Raw genomic sequence first — 11,890 nt, forward strand, 5'->3', positions numbered from 1 at the left:
CCCGGACACGGCACATCTCAGATCGGCAGGAGGGCTCTGTGATTGGCCCTCCTGATCACATGACGGCCGTGTCCAATCACGGCCGTCATGTGATGTAAACAAACAGCCGGTTGCTAGGCAATCGGCTCTCCTCTCCTCACACGGAAGTCACCGCTGAGGAGAGGAGAGCAGAACGCTGCAGCCGGCTGATGATCAGTGAGTATGGGCTGCTTTTTACAGCTTTTTACTCACTGATCATCAGTGTAGTGTAAACACACAACACACCACACAGTACAAACACAGTCCCCACATATGTCCCCAAAACACACATGTCCCCAAAACATACATGTCCCCAAATAATAAAAACACATGTCCCTAATAATAAAAACATGTCCCCCACATATGTCCCACTAAAATCACATGTCCCAATGATTATCTGCACACATATGTACGTGATCACCTGCACACATATGTACATGATCATTTGCGTACATATGTCCGTGATCACACAAACCAATTATTATACACTTAACGGAATTTTTTTTACCAAAAACATGTAGCAGAATACATTTTGGCTTAAATTTATGACAAAATTTGATTTTATTGGATTTCTTTTCAAATAGAAAAAAGAAAATATTGTTTTTTTTCCAAATTTCCGCTATTTTTGCGCTTATATCGCAAAGAATAAAAAACGGAGTCGTGAATAAATAACACCAAAATAAAGCTCTATTTGTGCGAACAAAATGATAACAATTTCATTTGGGTACAGTGTAGCATGACCGCGCAATTGTCACTGAAAGCGCTAGAGCGCTGAAAGCTGAAAATTGGGCTGGGAAGGAAGGAGGTGAAAGTGCCCGGTATTGTAGTGGTTAAAGCAACACAGCACCCGCCAGGCACTATCAATGTCCTCTTGTGAATGAGTCCCACAAAAGAGTCCGTTCAGCACACCAAAGTGTGTTATAGCAGTCTGTGGAACAAAGTCTTTGAGATCCGGTTCCAGAGCCCTCAACAGGCCCTGTGCAAAGGGACACTCCCAGAAAACATGCAGAGCCGTTTCCTCCTGGATGATGCAAAAGGGGCAGTGTCTGTATCTGCACAGGTTTCTGGCATGCATGAATGTCCTGAGTGGCAACCCCCCTTGGATTGCCATCCATGCCAGATCTTTGTGCCTGTTGGTAAGTCTCTTTGAAGAAACATTCCTCCAGACCACTTTACAAGTGGCTGAAGGGAGGCCTGGAACAGTCTCAACAATGTCCGATGCTCCGATCAACTTGTGGATAGTTTTTGGCTTCCACAAGTCGGGCTTCACTCCATGTAGCCCCAGCTCCTTAATAAACTTGAAAGTGTCCAAGTAATACCAAGGAGTGTCCCAGTTGTAGGGGATTGAGTTGTCCCATTTGTCCCATCCAAGGGACCTCCAGAGAGGCAGGAGGAAAAAACGGGACATGGAGTTACCACCAGAGTCTACAGTTCTGTCCACCAAAGTTCTGCGGATGCAGTTACAGGCAAAGAAGACCCTCAGTAGGGTGGCGATGTCGGGCACGCCCTTACCGCCCTTGAGGGGTTCCTTGAACATAACCGCCCTCTTTACTCTGTCCATTTTGGAGCTCCAGATGAAGTGAAACACTGCCCTGGTGATGGCCTTGCAGGTGTTAACCCGGGGGGGTCAGGCCTGGGCGAGGTACTGCAACACAGGGAGAATCTCGCTGCGGAGTACCAGTGTTTTACCTTCGATGGTGAGTTCTCGGAGGCTCCAAAGTCCAAACTTCTGTCGCATCTTTGCCAGTCGTTCTTCCCAGGACTTCAGGGCTGCGCCCTCTGCTCCAAACCAGACCCCAAGGATTTTGATGAAGTCTGCTTTGACGCTGAAGGGCATGGGTGCAGAAGAAGGCAGAAACCACTTTCCGAAGAGCATGACTTCCGACTTCCCGCAGTTGACCTTTGCCCCTGAAGCTTGGCCGAAGTCCTCACACGTCTGGGCGAGTGTGTTGATGGAGCGCCGGTCGGCACAGAACACCGTCACATCATCCATGTAGAGCGAGCACTTGACCTCCCGTCTGTCCGGTCCTGGTGCGGTGATCCCTCTGATCTCTGGGTTCCGTCTGATGCTTCAGGCGAAAAGCTCTATACAACAGACAAAAAGCAGAGGTGAGAAAGGGCAGCCTTGTCTGACCCCAGACAACACTGGAAAGGGGTCAGTTTTCCAACCGTTCACCAACACCACACTACAAATTTCATTGTACATTACATTTACATATGAACAGAACATTTCCCCAAGACCAAACCTGCGCAGAGCGCTGCACATAAACTCATGGGAGACACGGTCAAAGGCCTTCTCCTGGTCAAGACTGACCAGGGCCGCGTGCACACGGCGGCCATGAATGTACTGGACCGTGTCCCGGACAAGCGCGAGGCTGTCCGCAATCCTGCAACCAGGAATGCCACAAGTCTGATCCGGGTGGATGATCTGTCCGATGACAGATTTCAGCCTGTTGGCCAGAACCTTGGCGAGGATTTTGTAGTCCACGTTCAGAAGAGAGATCGGACGCCAGTTTTTCAGGTCCGATCTCTCCCCCTTGTGCTTATACAAAATCGTGATCATCCCCTCCCTTAGGGTCGGAGGCATTCTGCCCTCCACCACCATCTCCTCGTACAGCTCGAGCAGGTCCGGGCCTATGAGATCCCACAGCGTTACATAAAGTTCAACTGGGAGACCATCGCAGCCCGGGGTCCTGCCTTGCCTAAAGGATTTAGCGGCAGAGTGCAGCTCCTCCTCCTTTGCTGAACCCCTGCTCCAGGATCATCTTCTTTCCGAAGATCTCCGGGGTCATGTCGGGGACCCTTCCGTCCACCTCCTTCAGCTGCAGCACGACCGTCTGCTTCATCCAAGACTCCAGGGTAGGGAGCCCGTCTGCAGGGGGGGAGGGCTTGGCTGGATTCGGCTGGCTGGCACCGGCCGGGTTGGGGGTGGATGTTGAGGCCGCGACATCCTCGGGGGTCTCGGAGGAAGTGGCTGGAGCGGGGTTCCTTTTGTTCTTTCCGGTCTTCCCGGTCTTTCTATCGCTCTTCCCCATCGTCTTGGAGATGGAAGTCGCTTCAGGTGTTCTTTCGGCGGCTTCCTTCTGGTTTCCTCGACGTCTTCGCTCTGAAGCCTTTATAAAGGCTCTTGCATCTACTGCCCGGAGGTAGTAATGCGGAGGAGGGGGGGAGGAGGGAAGACCGCAATCTCGTTCCTTGTGGGGGCCAAGCCTCTGGCCCAATAGCAGCAAGTAGGTGAAGCTGAATTTAATCAACGATCCTACAAGGCCGAGCAGAGGGTACCCCACAAGGACCTAATGGCTTGGATAGATACAAGTGGTTCTCAACGTCCTAGCTGTGAAGCAGAGACACCCCTAAGGGCTATAGTCGATACTACACTTGATCTTAGCCAAAAGGCCGAGAAGCCCCACCCCCCTCCCCCATACATCATTACCAGGCTCACCATGAGCTGACATTTCTGGCTCTGGTGGTCCTTATATACCTCTGAGGGTCACCTTTGGATTGTCCTCGCTTCGGCAGGACATATACTAAAATTGGAACGATACAGAGAAGATTAGCATGGCCCCTGCGCAAGGATGACACGCAAATTCGTGAAGCGTTCCATATTTTCTCCCCCCCCCAAGGTTTCAGCAGGGGCTTCAACCTAAAGTCCAAGGGGGGTGTATGTGGCGCGGGCTTTTTTTTTTTTTTGGCTGGGCTGTGTTGTTGTGTGGTAGGGAGTAAGCTCACTTGCTGGTTGCCTGGCTACCAGTGCCTATCAATGCTGACCACTAAACTCACCTGCCTGACACACACTGACCTTTACACGGACCTACCTACCTGACATGCATGCAGGGCCGATCCTAGGGTCACAGACACCTGGGTGCAGAAATATTTCTGGCGTCCCCCACATGGGCGTGGCCATCTTACTAACCCCTCCCCTTTACAAATGTTTCTATGGCTACAACTCAAACACGGAGATGCTCCCCTAAGAAGTCTTTATTACCCTGGGATCCTCCCATGATCTTTTAACAATAAAGAAAATGAGTAGACTAATGGGACCTGAAGGGGGGTCCCGCTAATGCCCACAGAGAGGGATTTCCGTTAGAGAGTGTGTTAGAAAGAGCTCCCAGACATTATGCAAGACATGATACAAGAGATGGTCAGAGACTGCAGACATGATACAAGAGATGGTCAGAGACTGCAGACATGATACAAGAGATGGTCAGAGACTGCAGACATGATACAAGAGATGGTCAGAGACTACAGACATAGTACAGGAGATTATCAGAGACTGCAGACATGATACAAGAGATGGTCAGAGACTGCAGACATGATACAAGAGATGGTCAGAGACTACAGACATAGTACAGGAGATTATCAGAGACTGCAGACATGGTACAGGAGATGGTCAGAGACTGCAGACATACTGCAAGAGATGACCAGAGACTGCAGACATGATACAGGCAGGGGCAGACTGATCAGTTGGTCACTTGGGCGCCGCCCGAGGGCCCGAGGCCATTAGGGGCCCGGGCTAGGCCACATGAGAGGCCACTTGCAACGGCTGAAATACATGCCGCGATGCCGATAATAACACAGGTAACTGTGCGCTGCTCCCTGCCGGCCCCTCCTTACATATTGCGGTTACATTGGCGGTGCAGTTGTACTTTTTTCGGCGAGCGCTTTCTTTTTGTGGTATTTAATCACCACGGGGGGTTTTGAATTTATTGTGCCAAATGAAAAGGACCAACATTTGTGAAAAAAAAAATAAATAAATGAAAATAAATAATCACAGACAGTACTAATTGTTTTTGTACAGAGGATATGATCACCAATAGTCTCATGATAGGGAGGTTGCAATAATGACTTGCTTAAAAAAATTAATTAAATGGGTTTAAAATATTATTAAAAAAAGAATGGAATAAAATGTATCTTTAATGTATTTTTAAAAAAAAGCCTCCAATAAACACAGTTTATTAAGAGCCCCCTCCCCCCTCATTACATCGGAATGTGATGGGAGGACTTCTGATGTAATGGGAACCTCCAATGCGACTTTTAAGGCTTCATGCACAGAGCCTGCGTAGTCACTCTGCAGGGGCTCAGCGCCCAATGAGATGAAATATATGAGGCTGTGCGCCATTTTGGGTGTATGCTCCAAACACAGATATGGCGCATTCTGCCGTGTGGTGCGTTCCACATACGGCCGCGTGCGTGAAACCAAAAACTGGTCATACGCCATTAGAATTTTTAGTTTCAAATTTTTCAATTTAGAAAATCAAATGCTAAAAGAAAAGGAAATTTTTAACAACATTGGTCATCGAACGTACTGAGAATGTTTGTACGAACATTCGTATGAAAAAACCTACTAGCGTATGGCTTGCTTTATGTCCCCAGCGATATAATAACATGCATGTTATAATATAAATGTGTGTATATATTATAGCTCATAAGAAGAGGGAAGTAATTATAACTACTGTTATTTGGTGCAAGAAAATGTGGTTCGCTTCACGATTATGCGTGTCATCCTTGCGCAGGGCACATGCTAATCTTCTCTGTATCGTTCCACTTTAAGTATGTGTCCTGCCAATACCGGCCGAGGACAACAAAAATGTTACCTTATGCATTATATAAACTTCTCATATAATGAACTGATGACATTAGGGAGAGTATTAAATATCAAATATCCATATTTTACTTTATATATTCCAAACTAATTCTGTAATGACCCTTTTTCCTGATAAATAATGTCTGTGAATTGAAAAAATGTATTTAAATAAAGGAAATAAGCAGCATGAAAGCATATATTGAAGCAAAACACCGTATGCAAATTAGCAGCTGAGCCGCAAAGCATTCTGGGAGTGCAGAACCCACCCACCAACCGTCATTGACTAGCTGCAACTGACACATAAACGCGTTATATAGGATCTAAAAGGTTCCCATAGCAACCAAGTAGCAGAGTGGCGCAGCGGAAGCGTGTCGGGCCCATAACCCAGAGGTCGATGGATCGAAACCATCCTCCGCTAGGTATATTTTTTTTTCTTTTGTAATTAAAAAAATATAAACAGGGGGACACGCACACAGGAGGATATGCACACAGGGGGACACGCACACAGGAGGATATGCACACAGGGGGACACGCACACAGGAGGATATGCACACAGGGGGACACGCAGACATGGTACAGTCTGCCCCTGCCTATATCATGTCTGCAGTCTCTGATCATCTTCTGTACCGTCTCTGCAGTCTCTGGTCATCTCTTGCAGTATGTCTGCAGTCTCTGACCATCTCCTGTACTATTTCTGCAGTCTCTGATCATCTCCTGTACTATGTCTGCAGTCTCTGACCATCTCCTGTACCATGTCTGCAGTCTCTGACCATCTCCTGTACTATTTCTGCAGTCTCTGATCATCTCCTGTACCATGTCTGCAGTCTCTGACCATCTCCTGTACCATGTCTGCAGTCTCTGATTATCTCCTGTACTATGTCTGCAGTCTCTGACCATCTCCTGTACCATGTCTGCAGTCTCTGACCATCTCCTGTACTATGTCTGCAGTCTCTGACCATCTCCTGTACCATGTCTGCAGTCTCTGACCATCTCCTGTACTATGTCTGCAGTCTCTGACCATCTCCTGTACTATGTCTGCAGTCTCTGACCATCTCCTGTACCATGTCTGCAGTCTCTGACCATCTCCTGTACTATTTCTGCAGTCTCTGATCATCTCCTGTACTATGTCTGCAGTCTCTGACCATCTGCTGTACCATGTCTGCAGTCTCTGACCATCTCCTGTACTATTTCTGCAGTCTCTGATCATCTCCTGTACTATGTCTGCAGTCTCTGACCATCTCCTGTACCATGTCTGCAGTCTCTGACCATCTCCTGTACCATGTCTGCAGTCTCTGACCATCTCCTGTACTATGTCTGCAGTCTCTGATCACCTCCTGTACTATTTCTGCAGTCTCTGACCATCTCCTGTACCATGTCTGCAGTCTCTGATCATCTCCTGTACTATGTCTGCAGTCTCTTACCATCTCCTGTACTATGTCTGCAGTCTCTGACCATCTCCTGTACTATGTCTGCAGTCTCTGATCACCTCCTGTACTATGTCTGCAGTCTCTGATCACCTCCTGTACTATTTCTGCAGTCTCTGACCATCTCCTGTACTATTTCTGCAGTCTCTGATCATCTCCTGTACTATGTCTGCAGTCTCTGATCATCTCCTGTACTATTTCTGCAGTCTCTGACCATCTCCTGTACTATTTCTGCAGTCTCTGATCATCTCCTGTACTATGTCTGCAGTCTCTGATCATCTCCTGTACTATTTCTGCAGTCTCTGACCATCTCCTGTACTATTTCTGCAGTCTCTGATCATCTCCTGTACTATGTCTGCAGTCTCTGATCATCTCCTGTACTATGTCTGCAGTCTCTGATCATCTCCTGTACTATGTCTGCAGTCTCTGATCATCTCCTATACTATTTCTGCAGTCTCTGATCATCTCCTGTACTATGTCTGCAGTCTCTGACCATCTCCTGTACCATGTCTGCAGTCTCTGACCATCTCCTGTACTATTTCTGCAGTCTCTGATCGTCTCCTGTACCATGTCTGGAGTCTCTGACCATCTCCTGTACTATTTCTGCAGTCTCTGGGACTGACCAGTCCCGAGTGCACACGGCGGCCATGAATGTACTGGACCGTGTCCCGGACAAGCGCGAGGCTGTCCGCAATCCTGCGACCAGGAATGCCACAAGTCTGATCCGGGTGGATGATCTGTCCGATGACAGATTTCAGCCTGTTGGCCAGAACCTTGGCGAGGATTTTGTAGTCCACGTTCAGAAGAGAGATCGGACGCCAGTTTTTCAGGTCCGATCTCTCCCCCTTGCGCTTATACAAAATCGTGATCATCCCCTCCCTTAGGGTCGGAGGCATTCTGCCCTCCACCACCATCTCCTCGTACAGCTCGAGCAGGTCCGGGCCTACGAGATCCCACAGCGTTACATAAAGTTCAACTGGGAGACCATCGCAGCCCGGGGTCCTGCCTTGCCTAAAGGATTTAGCGGCAGAGTGCAGCTCCTCCAACACCAAGGGGGCATTGACGTCCGACGAACCTGCAGGATCAATTTGGTTAGAGATACCTGACAGGAACCTGTCGGCTGCCTGTGTGTCTGTTGTTTTCGGGGGGAGTAGAGGTTGGTGTAGTAGTCGCTGACCACTTGCATCACAGCCTCCTTTCCCTTCTGGAGTGTTCCGGTCTCGTCACGCAGCTCAGACAAGGGTGTGTGTCCTAAGTGGAGTTTCCTGAAAAAGAAAGAATTACACTTCTCACCTTTCTCAAGGTTCTCCACCTTGGCATGGAAGACAATGTGCCTGGATTCTTCCTCAAAGTGCCCTTTCAGGCTCTTCTTGGTGTCCTCCAGGTCCTGCCTAACGTCCCAGCCACAGTGGTGAAGGTCCTGCAGGGACTGCAACTGACATTGCAGTCTCCTGAGTTCCTTCTTCCTGGCACACACTTGCTGTCGTCCCCTTGCCTGAAAGAAGCTGCGCAGCTTGACCTTCACAAACTCCCACCAGTCACTTACCCTTCCGAAGAATCGCTTTTCCTCCGTCCAGGTGGCATAGGCCTCCCGGAGTTCCCCCATCAGTTCCTCATTTTCCAGCAGGGTGCTATTCAGCTTCCAGGAGCCTGGTCCGCGGGCAAAGCCCTCACCCAGGTCACCCCGAAAGTGAATAGCCCTGTGGTCAGAGAAAAAGCAGGGGATCATGGAGAAATCGCGATGCTTGACTGCTCTTGAAGTGAGCACGAAGTCAATCCTGGAACGCACTGATCCATCGGGACGGCACCATGAGTAGTTCACGGTACCTTTCCCTATGGATCCCACGGCGTCCTGCAGGGAGGCCTCCGAGATCATCTCCTTGAGCAGCCTGGATGTAGCATCAAGTTTTGCGTACATGCTGGAGATGCGCCCATCCTCCTCTATCGGACAGTTAAAATCACCGCCGATTACTACTGCCCTGGTGGTGACGAGTTGGGTCCGCAGGGTCTGGAAAAGTTCCAGCCGCTCATTCTTATCTGGGGGGGCGTACACGTTGATGAGCCTAATTGGCTCTCCCACCCACGAGCCGTCTATGACCAGAAGACGGCCACAGACTAGCTCATGGATGGAGTCAACAGCGAGGCGTCCACCCCTGACAAGAATGGCTACACCTGCAGACTTACAATCGCCACCCCCGGACCAGTAGGAGGGACCGAGGGTCCACTGGGAGGTCAGATGGGTGTACCTCCTCAGAGGAGGAAGTGCGCACTCCTGGAGCATGTAGACATCACTCTGCTGTGTGGAAAGAAATGTCAGTGCCGCTTGCCGTCTAGATGTATCCTTGATACTCCTCACATTAATGGAAAAGATTGAGATCTCTGCCATAATGAAAAAGGGTATGAGGTCTAGTCAGCAAGGGACCGAACTTACCTCCCCGGAGGGGGGTCTTCCGTTGCCTCCTCTGCTTGTCCTGTTTTCTGCTCAGACAGACCGAGCTCCTCCAGGACAGCATCCATCATTGTCTGGGTGATGGTGACGTGGATGTCGGAGGGGAGGTCAGGCTCAGGGATGGCCATGACCTCCTCCTCCCCCCCCACTTCCTCATCCTCCTCCCCCGCTGACTCGAGGTCCTCCACTATTGGCTCTGGTCCCTTGCTTTCGCGCTGGTCGCCAGTGGGCCTTTTAGTGGAGGAAGCGTGTTCCTCTGCTGTTGGACTCCTAGGCTTCCGTTTCCGGCTTCCTGAGGGTCCACTGGTGGGGGTGGAAGGGAGGGTGGGAAAGTCCTCCAGGGAGGACAGGTCCGGGGTGGGTGTGGGGAGGGTGGGGAGGGTCTCCTCCAGCGCAGAGGTGGTGGGTGGGGGTGTGCTGGAGGCAGGGGCTGGGGCAAGGGTCTGGGCTGGGGCCTGGACAGGGGTGGGGGTAGGGGTGGGCTTACCAGTCTTCTTCTGTGGTTCTCTCTCCGGCTGCTTCTTCCCGGTGCTGGCGGATGGCTTGCCCTGGATCAGGACGCCAGCGTAGGACCGGGACCGCTGGGGGCAGTGTTTAAACACGTGCTCAGCCGCTCCGCAGAGGTTGCAGGCTTTGGACCTCGGACAATCCTTGGTCTCGTGGCCTGCAACCCTACAGAACTTGCAAGCAGGTTCTTTGCAGTCCTTCCCCATGTGTCCGTTGTTGCTACACCTTTTGCAGGTGAAGGGTATACCAGGGTAGAAAAGGATGCCTGCGGAGTTGCCCAGGGAGAAGCACGGCTGCAGGTGCAGGATGTCCCCCGAAGGGTCCTTCCTGAACTTGCAGAGTACTGACCACTTACCTATCCAGAAGCCGTTGGCATCGAGGATTCGGACGGGGTCCTTCACCACGGTGCAGAACCTCTGGAGGTAAGTGGCTATATCCTTACCTGAGGTATGGGGGTTCCTCATGGCCACCGTCACCCACTTCTCGTCCCGTGTTATGGGGCAGTTCGCAGTGAACTTACGAAAGGGGGATTCGGGACCACTCGCCTTGACCATATCCCAGTACCTTCTGCAGGCCTGGAACGACACAAAAGTTATAAAAAATATACCTCTTGTGAAGGCCTGCACCGAAAGCGTTTCCGCTTTGCTGAACCCCTGCTCCAGGATCATCTTCTTTCCGAAGATCTCCGGGGTCATGTCGGGGACCCTTCCGTCCACCTCCTTCAGCTGCAGCACGACCGTCTGCTTCATCCAAGACTCCAGGGTAGGGAGCCCGTCTGCAGGGGGGGAGGGCTTGGCTGGATTCGGCTGGCTGGCACCGGCCGGGTTGGGGGTGGATGTTGAGGCCGCGACATCCTCTGGGATCTCGGAGGAAGTGGCTGGAGCGGGGTTCCTTTTGTTCTTTCCGGTCTTCCCGGTCTTTCTATCGCTCTTCCCCATCGTCTTGGAGATGGAAGTCGCTTCAGGTGTTCTTTCGGCGGCTTCCTTCTGGTTTCCTCGACGTCTTCGCTCTGAAGCCTTTATAAAGGCTCTTGCATCTACTGCCCGGAGGTAGTAATGCGGAGGAGGGGGGGAGGAGGGAAGACTGCAATCTCGTTCCTTGTGGGGGCCAAGCCTCTGGCCCAATAGCAGCAAGTAGGTGAAGCTGAATTTAATCAACGATCCTACAAGGCCGAGCAGAGGGTACCCCACAAGGACCTAATGGCTTGGATAGATACAAGTGGTTCTCAACGTCCTAGCTGTGAAGCAGAGACACCCCTAAGGGCTATAGTCGATACTACACTTGATCTTAGCCAAAAGGCCGAGAAGCCCCACCCCCTCCCCCATACATTATTACCAGGCTCCCTATGACCTGACATTTCTGGCTCTGGTGGTCCTTATATACCTCTGAGGGTCACCTTTGGATTGTCCTCGCTTCGGCAGGACATATACTAAAATTGGAACGATACAGAGAAGATTAGCATGGCCCCTGCGCAAGGATGACACGCAAATTCGTGAAGCGTTCCATATTGTCTTCCCCCCCCCAAGGTTTCAGCAGGGGCTTCAACCTAAAGTCCAAGGGGGGTGTATGTGTCGCGGGCTTTTTTTTTTTTTTGGCTGGGCTGTGTTGTTGTGTGGCAGGGAGTAAGCTCACTTGCTGGTTGCCTGGCTACCAGTGCCTATCAATGCTGACCACTAAACTCACCTGCCTGACACACACTGACCTTTACACGGACCTACCTACCTGACATGCGTGCAGGGCCGATCCTAGGGTCACAGACGCCTGGGTGCAGAAATATTTCTGGCGCCCCCCACATGGGCGTGGCCATCTTACTAACCCCTCCCCTTTACAAATGTTTCTATGGCTACAACTCAAACACGGAGATGCTCCCTATGGGGCACTATTCCCCCTCTGACTCCAATGATGGGG

The 11,890-nt window shown here is 50.8% G+C and overlaps 1 protein-coding gene and 3 non-coding genes across 4 annotated transcripts; 2 read left to right on the top strand and 2 right to left on the bottom strand.

Moving 5' to 3' along the window:
- Positions 1-3,521: 3,521 nt before the first annotated feature.
- Positions 3,522-3,628, top strand: LOC143950463 (U6 spliceosomal RNA). The gene has a single exon (XR_013265834.1). It is a non-coding gene; the product is annotated as a U6 spliceosomal RNA (small nuclear RNA).
- Positions 3,629-5,486: 1,858 nt separating this feature from the next.
- Positions 5,487-5,598, bottom strand: LOC143950479 (U6 spliceosomal RNA). The gene has a single exon (XR_013265848.1). It is a non-coding gene; the product is annotated as a U6 spliceosomal RNA (small nuclear RNA).
- A 3,855-nt stretch (positions 5,599-9,453) lies between these two features.
- LOC143942226 (uncharacterized) lies at positions 9,454-10,920 on the bottom strand. The gene is made up of 2 exons (XM_077463478.1): positions 9,963-10,920; positions 9,454-9,767 (listed from the first exon to the last, which is right to left on the bottom strand). The coding sequence occupies exons 1-2, from the start codon at positions 10,918-10,920 to the stop codon at positions 9,454-9,456; spliced, it is 1,272 nt and encodes a 423-aa protein (XP_077319604.1).
- Positions 10,921-11,387: 467 nt separating this feature from the next.
- LOC143950468 (U6 spliceosomal RNA) lies at positions 11,388-11,494 on the top strand. Its single transcript, XR_013265838.1, has one exon. It is a non-coding gene; the product is annotated as a U6 spliceosomal RNA (small nuclear RNA).
- Positions 11,495-11,890: the final 396 nt, after the last annotated feature.

The sequence above is a fragment of the Lithobates pipiens genome, unplaced genomic scaffold, assembly GCF_037356315.1.
Source record: "Lithobates pipiens isolate NorthernLeopardFrog02 unplaced genomic scaffold, aLitPip1_a1.2 Scaffold_30, whole genome shotgun sequence".
NCBI lineage: Eukaryota > Metazoa > Chordata > Amphibia > Anura > Ranidae > Lithobates > Lithobates pipiens.